This window comes from Phodopus roborovskii, unplaced genomic scaffold (assembly GCF_943737965.1).
Source record: "Phodopus roborovskii unplaced genomic scaffold, PHOROB, whole genome shotgun sequence".
Classification (NCBI taxonomy): domain Eukaryota; kingdom Metazoa; phylum Chordata; class Mammalia; order Rodentia; family Cricetidae; genus Phodopus; species Phodopus roborovskii.
Genome location: NW_026126410.1, coordinates 24,592,741 through 24,611,080, shown reverse-complemented (window position 1 = coordinate 24,611,080; position 18,340 = coordinate 24,592,741). Strand labels below are relative to the sequence as shown.

The 18,340-nt window shown below is 40.2% G+C and overlaps 1 protein-coding gene across 2 annotated transcripts in view; it reads left to right on the top strand.

Annotated features, from left to right (window-relative positions):
• The first annotated feature begins 2,363 nt into the window (after positions 1-2,363).
• LOC127220663 (cadherin-6) overlaps positions 2,364-18,340 on the top strand; it is a 54,878-nt gene continuing 38,901 nt past the window's right edge. For both annotated transcript variants that reach the window (XM_051182577.1, XM_051182578.1), the window contains exon 1: positions 2,364-2,603. In XM_051182577.1, the coding sequence (XP_051038534.1) occupies positions 2,376-2,603 (228 nt within the window). In that variant the 5' untranslated portion in view covers positions 2,364-2,375. The remainder of the gene's footprint in view (positions 2,604-18,340) is intronic.

Below are 18,340 nucleotides of genomic sequence, written 5' to 3'. Positions count from 1 at the left end.
CCAGCCTGCTGTCAGGAAGATGCATAATAATCGAATAAAGGTTTAAAGATGCTGAACATGATGGAATATTTCACCTCCCTCCTAATAGGATGCTTTCAGTACCATGTTAAATGTCTATAATTACTCACGGCTGCAGTGAAAAAACAACTCAAAGTTAAAACCCTTGTCAGTTATGTACATTGGTGTGATAGGATAGTAGGAATCAAGAAGAAACCAACACACTGGACTGATTACTAATGGTGTTTATCTGCATGGTTTATAGAAGATGCCCTCGCCCAGTAACCATTGGTTCTCATCACAAAGTTCTTGGAGTTATTGGTGCATTATTCAAGAAAATATTCAAATAGTAAGATAAATGTGTCATCTTTTGGATTCATTGGCTTCCATTTTTCAAGGAATGTAGGTCAGATATGGTGGGGCAGGGCTATAATGCCAGCATTCTTTGGAGGCCAAAGCAGGAGGAGCTTATTGGAATGAGATGTGGCATGTATGACTTTAATTACATAAGCCATTGAATCAAACTGGACATCTTTGCCAAGAGTTCGGCTCCAGGACTTTTTAAATAATAGGTTGTGTTCTTGAAAATTAATATTTGCTATGGAAAATAATTGCCCACATTGTTTAATAGCTGACTTTTCTGAAAAAAAAAAATCACACAGTCAGTAGTCCTTGCTATGTTACTGGAATATGCTTAATGCATTTGTAAAATAAGAAACTATTTGAACAATTTGATTGCTGACAATACAAATGAAATTTGAAGATACAATTCAAGGATTACCTAAGGAAATTGGAATATTACTTACCTCTTACAAGTTTAATTTGTATGATCTGGGAAATGGTCTATCATAGCCATTCTTTTAGTTTCAAATGAGTGAATTCACTAAGTCTATCATAAGAAGAAGTACAGTGATAAATAGTAAGTACCTGATAGGTAGAAACAGCAGATAGACGTCATCAAACCAGGAACTCGAAGCCTTCAGCACGATGACTAGGGTAGCCTGACAGAGAACAAACAAAAGACCATCAAATCAGGGTTTATCAAATCCAGAAAACAAATTGACTGAAGACATTGCCGAAGTCAGCTGAGTTCCCAGTTGAGTTTTCTTTCCATGGATGAGCATTCAACATGCAACTCCCTGTTTCCACTGAAGGCATTTTCCTGGCATGGGACAGACAAATATCACCTCAGGTGGAAGTGGCTCACCTTTTAGCTGTCCTTTAAGACACAGTGTATTTTACTCTTGGGCTGCTTTTCTGGTCTCTTTCCTCCCTGTCACAGAGTTATGGGAGCAATCTATCCCCAAACAAGGGATCTTCAGTAACATTATGAGACAACTAAATTTCTAAAGTCAGTTTCTCAGTGAGCTCAAACAGCACAAGAATATTGACCAACATAAAGTACATTATAGGGCTCTTAAATATAAATTCTATATAATTTTTCATAGTATAAATAGGTCTCACGGTACAGCAGGCTGCAGAGGAACAGGGGAGGTGCCTGGTCAAGTTTGCAAAGTTTTTGGATTAAATACAAGCTTACTAACACCATTACAAAAAAAAGAAAGAAATACATATATATGGATGGATAAATAGATAGACAGATTGATCCATAGATCACTCCAGAAACTTCCCTCTGCAAAGTACATTTTTGAAGCAAAGGCATATGGTATTTTCCAACCTTATTTGACCCGGCTGATCCATCAGAGCATATCTCCTCAGCCAAGAGTCTGCAGAGCATGTTCTGCCTCCCCTCATGCCTGGCACATCACAGGTGCTCAGTCTATTCCAGTGCAACTTCAAAACGATCCACTTTCAGTTGAATTGAAATTGTCTGTGGTATTCTTTGCCTTGGACTTGCTCATGGAGATAAATATGCAAATAGAATCAGAAAAACAAACGAGTCATTTCTAACCAGATCTCAGCCCACATATTCCAAAGCAAACGAGTAGTGAAATGATCCATCGTGATACGTTGAACTCTAGCAAAGCTATTACTTAAAGTCGGATTTGTGTGAGATATAAAAGGAAAACCAGAAAGAGCATTTCCTGCTGGGCTTGTGCCTCCCATACTGCATATCCCATTCTGCATACCTAAAAGACTGTTTTCCTCATTTCAAAATTGATAGCCAAATTTATTGTTATTTTGCTATTCAAATCTCTGTGCTCTTTTTCCTGCCTATTTGCTCTAACACTGAATCTTAAGCATCTCTAAAACTGCTTGATACGTTCTTATTCTTTCCAGATACCTCCTGAGAGCCAAGCAAAGAACACTAAGGACGAGAAGAGAAGGAATGAGCCTGGATCCAGTGCAGTAAAGAGGCTCTGTAAGGAAAGGGAAATTCACTGTCCAGAGACTCGGGTGCCTGCCTTGCCACCAGCATGAGAACTTATCCGTACATCTTGATGCTCTTTTGGGTCAACCAATCCTACCCAACTTTCTCAAGCCCGTTATCTAAAAGGACTAGTGGTTTCCCAGCAAAGAGGAGGGCCCTGGAGCTCTCTGCAAACAGCAGGAGTGAGCTGAGCCGTTCGAAAAGGAGTTGGATGTGGAATCAGTTCTTCCTCCTGGAGGAATACACAGGATCCGATTATCAGTACGTGGGCAAGGTAGGATTCCTTTGGGTACTTTGACAGTCTAGACTTAAAAGCCTCAAGAAGTTACTGCTAAGAAACAGACAGGGAGGGTGTAAACTACTCCCCAATACAGTATGAATTGTTGTTTATCTGGTGAGACTTTTTCTCTCCTCGCTTGAGTAGTTGCTGGATGAAAGTGTAGCAAGATGCTGAGAAATATTAGCAGCGCAAAAGAGAGCGAAAGCTCTGGTGGAAAACGAACCGCCCACAACCATCCACCGGAGGATTATCATAAATCCTTTAATTTTTTTTACTTTAGCTGGAAAAATGGGGTCCAACTAGTCTGTAAAGTAGGACCTATTAAAACTAGAAATGGAACAATTTTGCTGTGAGGAAAGCAAGTCCTTTTTCTCAATTTGAAAGCAAACATTCTGAGACTGAGTCACTTTAACTGTTTCTTAACTCTGCTTCTGCCTGCACCCATAACTCTCAGAACAAAAGTTGCCTTTTCTTGGCCAAATTTAGCCCCAGAAGTTAGGTATAGCCGTTACTGTTGCTTCAAGTGGGAGTGGTTAGTTTTATACCAGATAACTGGCCAGAACCAAGCATCTCAAATTCTTAGGACATAACTATAACAAGGTTGATGAAAGATGCATGTTATACAAAGGTGCTATTTCTAGGTTACAACGACTGACCATTTTATTGACTAGAAAGGAGAGGGATGAGTGAGGCTCTGGACTCATTTGGCGAGGCAGAATCCTTCAGCTGTCCTGATAAGTGGTATCTACTCACATCAAAAGCTATCTTGCTGTAGAAAATTTGACCTAGGCAAAGATGTAAAAGACAAGCCAGGGTATCCAGTACATAGCTTGCAGATTCTGCATCTCATTGGGTGGTATGGGTAAGAAAATAATTCTCACACATCTCTTAAACTGAGAATGAACATAAAAAATACAGATGATAAAATGCCCTTGCCTATGATTGATTTTAAAACACCTTCATCAGGACAGCATGCAAACAGCATAAATTTTGCAGATTCCTAAGGCTGCATGTTCACATTTCAGTCTGTGATCAAATACCCCTGAATAACTCTGTGCAAATATTCTCCTTAAGTATTTACCACTATAAACGAAGGAGGTTTGGGTTGAGGTAGCCAGGCAATGTTCCAGTGCTGTGAATTATTAATGTGGAATAAAGTAAGAGAGGAAAAAAGTATCCAGAGACATGGTGAACAGCAACACTGATGCCCCAAGGATCTTGTCACCAATTTGCTTTGCAACTCACCTGCTGGGACCACTAAAGAAAGAATCTTTCCTGCTTATATTTCATTTCCTCTGTGCCACTTGATGCCACTGTGTTAATAGAGTAATAGTTTTTATTTTAATCTTTAAAGTACTTTAACAATGCAAAGAGCATTATTACCATAGAAGATTAAGCTTTAAAAAGCACTTTGTCAAAAATGATTGAAATCCCCTCCCCCACTTTTTTTTCCTTCTCAAATTGTGATACCATCTTATTTCAATAATAACACAGATTCTTGAAGTCCAAGATGGTAGCAGAAGCAATGGGTAAAAATGCACAAGAATGGGTTTCATGATTATAATTGTGATGGGGAAAATAGTCACAGAGGAAAGTTGCAAGCTATGGATGTACAGGTCCAAAACTTCATCACTAAGCTGCCAGTTGCCAGGACTGTGAGTGGCTAAACAAGCCTTCCAGGCTTTGGTTTCTTCACCTGGGAAGTGCAGGCAGCTGTATCCCCAGCTAGAGTTGCAGGGGAACACCAGGAAGATGAGCACCATTGGCCAATACACAGTGTGTGCTTGAAGTCTCTAAACGTTGAGAACTTCATTGCACATGCCCCACTAAGTCTGTGTATAATGAAGTGAAGTTGAATGTTGAGCTCTCTGACACTGCAAAAGCAAAATAAGGTAATTAGCAAATCTCAGTGGCTGAAAAATGTGGTGATTAATGGTGAAATCCCTTCACTATCATAGCTTTCCCCACACTCATTGAATCTGGATAGTCAATTGGCAGCAAGACACCATTGCCCTCCTTACTCCTCACTGTCTTCTGCCATTTTCTGCTGCCCTTCCTCCTCTTTAAATCATAACAACTCAAGGGGATATTAACTAGAGAAGGAAAATATCAAAAGCAAGAACTGACATTGTCCTTCCACCCAGGGCTGCTGCCAGGGAAGAAGAGTCCTTCTCAGACTGCTGACATGGCTATTTTCCAGATCTGTCTCTGCAGTAATGTGATACCAACAGACAAATTGGTCTCTATTCTAATTAAAAGTAGAAGAAAATAAGAACAGATTTTACAAAAAGAAAGAGGAAAAGCAGAAGAGGTAGCTTATTAGTAGAATGCTTGCCTAAACATGCCAAGGCCCCATGTTCTATCCTCCAACCTTTCCCCCCCCCCCAAAAAAAAAAGCAAAAGAAAGGGAGAAACTACAGCATTACAACACATAGGACAACTTTTAACTTCAACTAACTAGGAAGAAAAGACAACTGATGAGACTATCCCAGACTAATTGTGTCTGGAAACCTTAGAGAAAAAAAAAACACGGGACTAAAGCAGAGATTCCAAAGTTCTCTCAGGTCACAGGGCTGTTTCTCAGGCTGGCCTTGGGCAGAAACAAATATCTAATGGTGTCATGTAGTAAACAGACCAAAACAACTCAATAAGAATTCATTTTCTAACAGTTCAATAACCCTTTGAAAAGATAATATATCTAAGTTAACAAAAACTAATATTTTTATTTTATTCCTAATCACAGTCACTTACATGGTGTTGAACACCTTCTCAAACAGATTGGATTTCACTCCCTACCTGCCCTTTTTTACCATGACATTTACACTATAAATGCCATTAACAGGAATCTGGGTACTCAGTATGACATCATCAAAAGGAATATAGTGCCACCCTCTGTAAAATCCATGAACTACCTTTAGCTAATAATGGCAAATTGGTGGACAGAAGTCAGAGTTGCTATGTGGCTTTGACATTTTACCTTCTCTCCTTCTGAGTACCCTGTAGCAACCAGGCAGCCTTGTTGAGAGTTCTGGGAGCCATAGACTGTAGTTAAGTTGTGTGAACCTACACAAAGGCTGTAAGTCATCAGTGCTGCAAACAGTAATTACTCAGAGCCTAGCATAGTTTTGCCTAAAACTAAAGAAATGGAGCCAGTCTGCACCGGGAAGGGCAGAAACACTCACTGAAGAAAAGTCATGGACTTGAACAAACACCATTTAAGTTGAAGGAAAACACTTCGCCTTGTAGACATCTGATTGCATTTGTGTTGATCTATTCAAAGGGAGTCAAAGGTGCAGTGGAGAAGGATTGAAAACATGAGGCTAGCAAGGAAAGAGACCAAGGCTAGGGCAGTAATGAAGGGAACTGTGAGATCCATACTGGGAAACAAGGAACAGAGGTGACATTTGTCCTCTTGTCCTCATGTTCCTCAGCCTTCTGCTGTATTCTATGAAATGAACATAAACACAAGTACAAGGCAGAAATGGAATGCGCTTATGGAAAAAAACCTAAAATTGTGGTGGCAGCTAGAGCTAACTGGATATGAAGAGTCCCAGGTATGGTAATAGTGTGAGAGATTAAGATAGAAACCTGTATCCAGGTATAAGTGAGACTATTGGTTTAGGGGAGCAATCTTGGGATGCTTCAGCAAAGTAGTATCCATCAGACCTCCTTGGAAAGGCACATTCTCAGGCTCTACCTAATTGTCACTGAATCGGAGTCCCTGGGTGAGCAGTTTGCAGATTAAAAGTTTGAGTACTGCTACTTTTAAAGATGCTTTGCCCAGGTCTCTATTCCCTGGAGAGTCTGAATTAGTTGGCTTATAATTACGTACTAATGATCCTGACATGTTGTCAATTTTCAGAACCACAGCCCTAGGGGATACAACTGTCAGTCATGATAACAACATTGTCCAGCTCAGTGGCAAAGGGACACCCACAAAGAGTTATGAAAAAATAAAGGAGTGAGGGTGGCCAGGCTTTGAGGTTTGGCAAAGCCCTCTAGAGAAGGTGAAAGTGGACCCCATTGTCAAGACAAATCGAGGGTTAGTGCTCAGTGCAGAGGGCCCTCCCAGGTAATTGCCAGCAGATATGAAAAGGGCAAAAATCTGAAGTCCAAAGAGTCCAAACGTTAGAGAGTCGACAACCAAGCACATGAAGAGGCACTGATGACCCAGGAAACACAGAATACGTGGTTTTTATTAGAGGGTGAAGGGAGAGTGTTTGACTTTACTCTGCATCCACTCGTGTGATCTCTGGCTTATGTTAACTTAATAGAAAATCTGGAAGAAGGCGTATCGATTCTTCTTTCCCAGAAATCCCCACACCCCCTGGGCCAGCTTCACAGAATCTAGCATTTCTTTCTCCGCATCCATTTGAGAGTGTTTCATACCCAGGTAGCAGTAGTCAGGGCCAGATTTTGAAGATGGAGGCATTCACTAGTCAAAGATGAATGTTGAGTGTGTGAGGGGTGGGGGGTTGCTTTCTTTTTGAGGGGTGGGGGTTGCTTTGTTTTGTTCTTTATCTCCAAATTTGCCCCCGTTCTACAAAAGTTTCACATATATTCTACACAGCCCATGGCAAATCTCATCCACTTGATGAGCTATTCTTTATAGAAAATTGATAGGCTAGAAAATTGATAGGCTATTCTTTAGCCCCCCCCCCACACACACACAACATCCACAACAAATAGACTGCTAGAAGTATCTGAAGTATGGTTCCTTTTAATAACATGCCAGGAGGTATGCATTTGTGAAATTTAGTGCACCATGTACATTTAGAAGTATTTTCTGTTACCTTTGAGGAAATTAGTGAATTTTCTTGGTGGAGGGAGGGAAAAGAGTTCCCAATAACTGATCTGCTGTGTATATTAATATCATGAAGTTTTAGGTTCTATTTGAGGCCTTAATGGTCCTGATAGAGCTGTCTCTTGAGTCTTTAAAATTAATGTCTACCCAATTCAAGAAGCCATTCTTCTCCTGGTAATTAGACAGTAATGTTTTAACAACCCATAAAAACAAACGCCCTCAGCCAAACACACCTTTAAAATTAGGGATGAGCAATTATTTGTTTCTATAATTACGTGGTCCAAATTTAGTCAACAGCAAGCAATATTTTATCAATATTTCAAGGCACCAGTATCTCTCATTCCCGTGTTAGTGTCACTTTTGGAGAGAGATTGGGGCTAAAGAGGAAACCTCCTGGCGCTAATTCAATAGGCAATTCAGAGCATCGCTCAGCCACTTGTTGCTTCGAATAGCAGCAGTGTCAAACCAAAATGAGGCCATAGCTGACATTTTCTGAGCATCACTTTGGCCCAGACTCTCTGCCCAGCCCTTTAAGAGTTTTGCTGCACTGGCCCCTGCTGTGTTCTGCCCCCACCAGAACTCATGCCAAAGTTGGCCGATGGAAGGGTATTGAAAGGTGCCAGGGTCTCTCAGAATGGTTTGGATTGTGGCAACTCTAACCTTCCAAGGGGATTAATGTAGTTCATGGGGAAGTGAGTTAGCAGCCACAAACATAGGCTCCTATAAAATGCCTGTCCCCATCTGCCTCTCTCTTCCACCTTCCACCCACAGCTACTTGCCCTAGACTCTATGCTGCAGGTTGAAGCATGGCAAAATCCTCACCTGACCCATGCAGAGTCTCTCATGGTCTCTTCTTGGCTTTTCCCATCCCCCAGGATTATAAGCTAAATAAACTTTTCTTCATAAATCCCCCAGGTTCAGACATTCTGTTACAGCATCTGGACACATACTAAGGCTGGTGTGTACAATACAACTAATACATGTTTACCACTTATTGTTCTTTTACACACTGGTCAGCCAAGTCTCACATCATGAGGACCCTAGCTGGCAGAATCTACCGTCAGACCACCTACGGATTACACTATTTCTCCTCTCCTGTATGTCTACTGCTTCACAGCCTATTTTGAAGCATAACTTCTAAAAGTAGAACTAGCAATTAAAACAAGATCATGCCTTACCATTTGGTACCACCCTAGGGACTAACTGGGTACAATGCAGTACAGAGAGAGGACTGTGGTAAAGGCAATTTTTTTCTTTTTTTAATGATAATATTTTGTATTTAAATTTGAAACAAGCTTGTTTTACATATCAATCCCAGTTCCCTCTCCTTCCCCTCCTCCTCTGCCCCCTAAACTCCCATGCCATCCTCTTTCTGCTCCCCAGGAAGGGTAAGGCCATCCATGGGGGATCTTCAAAGTCTGTCATTTCATTTGGAACAGGGCCTAGGCCCTCCCCAGTGTGTTTAGGCTGAGAGAGTATCACTCCATAGGGAATGGACTCCCAAAGTCCATTCATATACTAGGGAAAAATACTGATCCACTACCAGAGGCCCCATAGACTGCCCAGTCCTCCTAACACCCACATTCAGGGGGTCTGTGTCAGTCCTATGCTAGTTTCCCAGCTGTCAGACTGGGGTGCATGAGCTCCCCCTTGTTCAGGTCAGCAGTTTTTGTGGGTGTCTCCAGCCTTTTCTTGACCCCTTTGTTCATCACTCCTCCCTCTATGCAACTGGATTCCAGGAGTTCGGCTCAGTGTTTAGCCATAAGTTTATTAGTGATAGAAACAGTACAAATTTCAAACCAAGCTGTAGTTCCATTTCTGAAACACCAAAGGGGGGGGGGTGAAGAGGTTGATGAAACAGGTGTGGAAGTTAAGGACATAGAATTGGTCATGTTGCAAGCAAATGTGTCAAGTAGAAAGACAACTTTTTAAATGGCTGTGCAAACCCAAATGCGCATCCCTCTTTCTTGACTGTCATTTCCAAAACACATCAGTGATACTTAAAATAGTTACAGCATATCAGCAATTTACAGTTAGACACAATTAGTAATCTTTCTGGTCACTGTGATTCTTTTTCAAGGTCTTTCTTTGCCTTGATAACCTCTAAACTTCTAGTCTGGTTCAATAGCCTGTGACGATCTTTCCTCTCTGACTCAGGGCAAGTGCCTTGGGCACATCTTTCTTCTCCATCATTTAAATTTAATGCTCAGCCATTTAACACTTATATTTCAACTCAATGGTATATTTAAGAGAGAGTGGCTGCATACACTCATTCATTGATTGGTCTTCAAAAAGTTTCATGGGATCACGTCCCAGCTGCCAATATTGGCAGCCATCTGCATTTTGTTTCCACCGGCTAGAAACTGATTCCACATTAGTAATAAAATTTTTTAAAAAGCTTCAATCTGCTGTTTGACTCTGAGAAAACTATCCTGTGTGGCAGCAGTCCTCTGACTTTTAAACTCTCTTCTGTGCTTGGCAGCTCAAGTAGAGAGCAGAAATTTTTCAATATCTGACCTTGACCATGAACCCAAAGGCAACTGTTGAGCTGTGCTGGCTGCAGAGCAACATACAGAATGCAAATGGAGATGCAATCCCCAATCCTCCAGCATCCATTCCCTTCTGATGGGGAAACCTCAAACTTCCTGCATGAATTCAATTTGCTGTTCAGAATGAAGGGATCAAGAAGAATAAAGGAGTTAAGAGTTCAGATCCTGTCTGCTGTAGCTATTTTGCCCTTATTCTGTAGTTGGAGGTCATTGGCAGTGACAGACACCCCTGTGCTCATAATACAAATGCTCTGCTCTCTATTTGTAAACATTGCAAAGTATTTCTTATTTGTTGCCTTGACTTGGTACTATTATTACAAGATGAAAACACTTAGTTCGCATCTGAGTTCACTTTATGCCACACATTCGGCTCTCTGCATTAGATGATATCATCAGGATACAGAATGCAAACAGCACAGCTTACATCATTTTCAAGCCCAAATCCCTAATTATGAATTTGTGTTTCATTACAAAAATCAAATAATAAATTCCCAGTGTAATCAATTGTCAGTATATTCTACAAAAACTGCTTTGTTACCCTGGTTTTCTTCACATTCATAGACACAAAGAGCCAAGAGTGCTCTAGTCAGATGTACTCTACTCAGAACTGTAAATTGAGAGAACCCTCGGTTCTCTAGTCAAAGGTATTCCAACCACATTTTACCAAAAACTAAGCACATTTAGAAGATGGGTCTCTTTTGATTTCATTCTCCAAGAGAGGCTATGCTTAGATTTCAGTGTGCTACGGTAACTTTATAGAGGACAGTTTTGTGTAGGTGCACATTGGTTGGTACATTTCAGGTAGGTGCACATTGCTGGAAGCAAACTTCATCTTCTTGTAAGATTTCATACTAACCAGTGTTAAATGAAATATAATCCTCATGCACATAGTAAAAGTTTCATAGTTACTTCAAAACTTCATCACCCACCAAAGCAGAGGTTAAAGTGAAATGCAGATGTTACCATAATAGAGTAAGGTTGTTCATGTGACTCAATTTAGTTTTTATGTGCATGGGTGTTTTGCCAACATGTATGTTTACTGTGTACATGCAGTACCTGTGGTAGCCAAAAGAAAACATCAGATCCCCCAAAACTGAAGTTATTGATAGTTATGAGCCACCATGTGCATGCTAGAAGTTGAACCCAGGTCCTCTGCAAGAGCAGTCAGTGCTCTTATCTGCTAAGCCATTTCTCCAATTCCTTCATTGCCACTATTGATAAGTAAGCAAATGTAACAAGTTTTCTCAAAGGCCAGTGTAGGGAATCAAATTTGAAATTATAGACTGGAATAAGCAGGGGAGGGGGAGCCATAGAAAAATGTATTTTCAGGGAATATATAGGTTCTTTCAGTCGTATTTGTGTGTGTGTATGTGTGGGTGAGTGTGTATGTGTAGATATAGATAGATTTAAGAAGATTAAAATATATCTATATGTGAAGTGTATCAATAAGTATTGTAGGTGAGCTAATATAAGCACAATTGGGAGTGTGGTAAAAATCCCAAAATGTCACTTTCGATGCAGGATTTAATGCTGAACCCCCTTCCCACCTCAAAAAAAAAAGAAAGAAAGAAAAGGAGAATGTTGATTAGAGGTAAGGAAGCAATTGAAAAAGATAAACTCCACTGCAACATTTCACAAATAAAGTTGAGGAGAGAACTATTTTCAGGCATTCAACTTCATTCAATTTCAGTCATTCACTAAAGGGTGTGCATTAATGCTGTACTCTGCCTGTGGTTGAGCCCAGCTGCATCGCTGGCTGTGTGTGCAATACAGGGCATGATATTTAACCTCCTTCTGGTCCCTTATTCTCTCAGCTGTTAAATGACAGGAGTAACAAAGTTAGTGAGGTGAGGATTAAATAAATTTAGCACAGAAAGGCTTAGAAAGGACCAGGCATGTCCTTCTTACTAATAAGGACTTAAGGGGAGATCAATATCCCTGCCTTCCAAGAGCAGGAAAATTAAGGCAAAAGAAAAACAAAGATAATGATGCCCAGGGTTGTCCTGTGAGGTCAAATAACATGGGCTAGAAGCTGTTACCAGGGCAGCAAAGGCAATAGAGATGAGACTTGCCAACAGCAATCTGGGGTGCTAAGTACATATGGCACTATGAAGTTGTTTGGGGGAATGTTTTCCCCAAAAAGACATAAATAAACATATGCCCTGACCTTCTAGGGAACCAACAACAGACCAGGGTGTGATTCCACCAAAAGCAACTTGGAGAAACAATGAGTTTATTAAATTCACCTTCAGAGGATAGATGAGAGATTACGTACAGGAGAGTGAGTCACCCCCAAAGCAACACAGAAGAGCCTGACCACAATAAGGGGTTCACTTTGTAGACCCTGGCCCATAATATTTATAATTTGATTCAAAACCCATCAGTTTATACTACTGTTTTACGTTTCCATTACCTCAGTTGTCATGAAATGTTAAAACACACCCAGGCCTTCTTTCTTACTACTATAAAATCTTTAAGGCATCTGACCCCTCAAAAATGATTTCCACACTTGAATCATAATAATATAAGTTAAGTTTTATATATTATAATCTACTTATTATTGAACCAGAGTTTTATTGTGAAAACTTAGTGCTGATTTAATCTTTTAATTATCTTGATAGTTCAGCTTCTCAAGAGCAAAATAATTGATGCCTGGTGTAAGATGAACTTTGACCTTAAATTTATGGAATAGCATTCTCTACTCAGTCACAGGCCGCTCTTTCAATTTTACTTCAGATATTAAATTTATACTTTTGAAACTTATATCTTTGTAAACTCTGCAAAACCTCAGACTGAATGGCTTATTAATTTTTCTGTTCCCGGTGGTGCATAGCACAAACCGGTTCATCAGAGAAAGCCAAATATTAGTTGAATTAAACTACGGTGTCCCCCAAAGATAAAAATCCACCTTGTTATCTCAACACTGCCACCCATAGGTTTAGTGCTTTTCTTAAATGTACTTATTCTATTGATTCATGATGCCTGGAATTTTAAATTTGTGTTTTAAAAAAAAACTGCCTTCCAATTTTTCCTAGCTTAAGTGAAGTATAATTGATAACTAAAAATTATATAGAAGGGCTAAGGTGATTCTTCAGGGATAAAACAAGCATAGGGATCTGAGTTCAGATCCCCAGGACTCCAGGTGGGGTAGTGTGTGTCTGTGATGCCAGTGTCCTACAGAAATGGGAAACAGAGACAGGAGACTCTGTGCAGAGCCACATGCCAGCCAGCCTGGAATACTCAGTAACAAACAAGAGACCCCGTCTCAAGCAAAGTCAACTGAGGACACGATCTGACCTCCACACGTGTGCCACAGAAGTCACTCTCTCACACACGCACACAAGCACATAATAATCAATACATATACGTATACATATACATGGAAGTTTTTATGTATATATACATTGAAATGGTTGCTATAATCTAATTAACACAATTATTACTTCCCATAGTGTGTCCATGAATGAAGAACATTTAACATCCACTCACTGTCCTGCTACTTTGAAGTACATGATACATAACATTGACATGATACTATATTTTTGCTCTCACAACTCCCAGTTCAAGGAGGTGAGCCTAAAGTTATACTATTTTGTGTTATTTGGTTGACAGCTGATTAAATTATTTTGAAGCCCAAGGAAGTATTAGATAATAAATACATGAGACAATTTTTTAGGAAGGTCTTTCTATGGAAACCAACTCTGTGTGTTTCACATCAGAAGAGCACACGTATGTTATGATACTATAGGAGCAATCTCAGGCTCCCTCTGTGTAAACCAGGAAGACCAAAAGCAGCAGAGTGAGATGTGCATATACAAGATTCATAATAAGAAGAGCATACATCAAGTAATACTGCACCATACAAGTCAGTTCCTTTAAGACTAACAATTAAAAATCAGAAAATATTTAAGGTCTTGGTAGAAGAAAAGTTGGAAGCAAAGCCAGAGAAAGTCAGAGTTGGCCAATAGGAACAAAACATCTTGTTCTTAAATACTAAGAAGCAGGCTAGGGAGATGGCTTAGTAAGTGAAGTGCTTGCCTTGCAAGCTCAAAGGCCCAAGTTTGAAGAAGGAAAAACCAAGCCCAGCATGGTGGTACCTGCTGGTCATCCCTGCTCTGGGAAGGCATAGACAGATTGATCCTTAAGACTCACTGGCCAGCCAAAGACTCTGCCTCAAAAACATAAGGTGAGATGAGAGAGATGGCTCAATAAGTAAAAGCCCTCACTGCATAAGGATGCTGACCTCCATTCAGATCCCAGCATCCACATAGAAGCTAGGCATCCAACCCCAGTGTTGGAAGGGGTCAGAAATTGGTGGATCTCTGGGGCTTCCCACCTAGCCAACTAGAGCCAGGTTCACTGAGAAACTCTATTTCGTTGGAAAAATCTAGGTGGAGAGTGATGGAGCAGGACACTGGTTGCCTCACACATATGTGTATGTATCACACACACACACACACACACACACACAAAGACAGATGGCACCTAAAGAACAACACTCAAGATTATCCTATGATTTCCACATGCATAAACACACCCCCACACATGCACATGCTTGCCCCATGCACATACACAGAATCCTAAGGAGTTTTTTAGTGCATACAACTCAAGAGACAGTATCAGAGAACTTGTGGAGGACGTGAGAATATCAATGGCAATATTTCACCAAAAATGTTAACTATGAAGAGCAATGTGATAATGCAGGGACAATGTTTACATGAGTAACAACAACTGCATCTTGTAACCAATATACTTAGAGTTCTCACAGGAAAAAAATAACTGTTTCTAGGTAGCCACACCTTAAACCATTCCTCCACTGTGAGTACAATTACTAGAGAACAGAAAGGAATACATGCAAAGAAAAGTCTTGCCTTTAAATACAATAATTTAAAGCATCAACGTATATGATATGTTGTAAAATGTAAGAACTTGGCCCATTTCCTTTCTTAATATAGCTTCAGGTTAGATTGGTTTGGTTCGGTTTTGGCAGGAGTGACAATGGTAGTGGTGGTGATGGTGGTGGTGCCAGTGAAGGTGGTGGTGGTGGTGATGATGATGGTGATGATGGTGGTGATGGTGATTACAATGATAAAAGTGGTGGTAGACAAAGTGGTAATGGTAGTCATGACAGTGGCAGAGATGAAAAACAATAAACTGTATATGCTGTAGAAAGCTAACTTCCCTGCTAAAAAAAAACAGATAAAGCATGCCACTCTTACCATGCTTATATATTGTATGTCCTAGTTATTTTTTTAGCTATATAAAGGGAGAAGGTACTAGCTAGTCACATCGGATTAAAGCTATGTATGATCGTGATGATTGCCTTTCCACCTGCCTTTTACAGTAAAAGAGTTTTTAAATCAAGCCAAGAAAATTAAATGATGTCAGCAAACTTGAATGGCAGTACTTTATTCAGGTTTAGCCTTGTCAAGGGTCTAGCTATTACTTGCTTGAGTTGTAAGACGGTGATGTGACAGCCACAGTTTTGACTGCTGTGCAAACCATCAAGTAACACCTGAAGAAGGGGCAGGTGCTAGATGGAAAGAGCCAGAAAAGAGAATACAACAGAAGAGAGATTATTCCATGACCGGTTAGGAGGCATCAGGGTTGTTTGTGAGCAGAGCTGCATTGCAGGAAAATTGTAGGAAAATGCTTCCTCTCCTGGTACAAGGCTCAAGTTAGTGAACTACTCTAATGTGTGTGAGCACATGACAGTGTCCCGTGTCAACATTCATTTGGCTGAAAATGATTCAGCCTTTTGATATGTGAGCAGTTTAGATCCAGGTGACCACATGTTTTCACCAGTGGAACACCAGCATCCACATATTATCACAGAGTCACATATAATACTCTTTGCTTATTTCACATGTTTGAGAAGATGGTAGTATAATAAAGACTATTGTCCATGTGTGACAAGCAAAGCAATAATAGCACAAATGCTGAGAATTTGGAGACCAGTGAGAAAAGCATTCACAACCAGGACACCAATGACATAGGAGACCTGACAGCATGGCCACCAGTGGTTCTTCACTGATCTATCACAGTTAGTGCCCTTGAAGGGGGCAAGGCTCATAACTTATCCCAAAGCAAGAAAACCTAAGAAAGAGCTCAATATCTTTCTTCCCAGAACTGCCCCCATTACCTCCTTGACTTCACCAGCAGGTTGTGAAATTCAATTTAAACAGCATTTATTGAGAACATTCAGGATGCTTGAGAGCTATGAATTTAAGGAAGAACTGATCCCTCCCTCCGGCAAACTACTGCTTTTATAAAGACAGAGCTTAACGTTTTAGGTACTAAGGCAAAGGAGAATATAATATCCAACTTACTTGTGCCTTTCAAGAACAATACATTTTAGGGAAAGTCCATTAGTTTTCAGTATCTGTATTTTATCTATTTATGTTTTCCTATAAGGTGTGTATGTCAGAGAGAAGAAAAACTAGAGGGCAGTGTGTGTGTGTGTGTGTGTGTGTGTGTGTGTGTGTGTATGTGTGTGTGAACATCCTTAGATTTGGCAAATGGCTGAAGAGATTATACTCTGAGGCCAAAAGATAGGATTATAGTTGGTGAGGTACAGTGCTTTACTAAATCAATTTTTGACTGCGTATCTGGCTCGCAGCATGATTTACCACTGGCTTTTGAAAATGAAAATGTTAGACTAAGCAGGAGCTGAGACTAATGTCACAGTCTGCCAAGACAAGAAAGACCTTGACTTCAGGAGCCGAGCAAAAAGCAATAAACAATGCCTTTTTTGGGAAATAACTTTGTGTGGTTAATAAACCAAACAGGCATCTGTTTAATTGATAAATCCCAAATGAACAATAACATCTATTACAGTTTGTATCATTTATGCCAATAAAATTTACAAATCACTTAGCCTAGGGCTTAAGATTATTAAATGAATCCCAAATGTATGCAGTCATTGTGGGTGCTGCTTTGGCAATACGGGCTAATGAAAACAAGCATAGCCTTCAGAGATAAGCACATCTATCTTGGTAACATTCCTGACTCTTCCAAAACTCTAAGTGAATTGCTTAACCCCTCTGACATCAGTTACCAATTCTGAATGTGAGAGAGAGAGAGAGAGAGAGAGAGAGAGAGAGAGAGAGAGAGAGAGAGAGAGAGAGAGAGAGAGAGAATCTCCTGGAAGCAATACAAGAATTAAATGATATAACACCCAAAAGGTCTCTGCCATGCCTGACAATGGTAAGCATTCAGTGAGGGCTAGGCTTCTACCCACTTTCATGGGGATGTTTAAAGCACTTTTTACAGTTTAGCTCACTGTGAATTCCAAAACCAGGGAATTCTTTTCTTGCTTTTGTCGCTGCTGTTACAAATTGCCATAAACTTGGTGACTTTGAGCTGTGCAATGGTATCACCTTGCAGTCTTAGAGGTCATATGTCTGAGTAATGATGCTGAAAGATGTGCCTCTGGAGATAGGAATGGTAGCTCACATTTGTAATCTCAGCACTCGGTAAGCTGAAGCAGAAGGATTACCATGAGTTAGAGGCTAGCCTGGGCTACATAATGGGTTCCCAGCCAACCTTGGACCGTTCTGGAGGGTCTTGGACAGAATCTGTTTTCCTGCCATCTCTGGACCTTGAATTTCTTTGTTTATAGCTCCCTCATCCATCCTCAAAGTAAACAGCATACATAGTGTTTTCAAATTCTCTCACAGCTATGCCCTTCTAACTTCATGGAATTTCCTTTTGTCTTCATCCCTTTCCTCCCTAGGGCTCTTTTTTACTTTGTGCTCACCTTAGTAACCCAAAATAACACCCCTCATCCACCCCCCATCTTAGGATCCTTATCTTAGTCACATACTCAGAAAGTGCTTTTGCTACACAGAGCAACAGGTCCTGGGGATTAAGACAAGGAAGACCAATATCCTGCCTACCGCAACTATTGTAACACTAAAGTTTTGTTCATTTAAAATTGCTTGGTTCTTTTAACATTAAATTCAAGGTATTGGATGTAAAAGATAAATGTCAAGGGAATTAATAAATTTCTCCTGCCTTGACTTAAAATTCTTTCGCTTTCAGCATTTTGTCAAAAATCCTCTTCCACACAACACAAGATGTGTTTCAGTAGTTATTAAATCTAACGGAAGATAAAAGATTGGATTGGGTGGGGTCATGCAGAACCTCAGCCAACGCAGAGCCCTTTATTGTATTGTTTCAGTGTATTGGAATTTACAAGGTGTACATTGAGAAGAAATTTGGAAGACTAGAAAGACAGACAGATAGATCTATAGATGACAATAGATGATAGTTTGATGGAAGAATAGATGAGTGACTAGAATAATAGATCAATAGATGAAGGATCAGTATATTAAGATAAGGAGATTAGATAGATGATAGATAGATAGATAGATAGA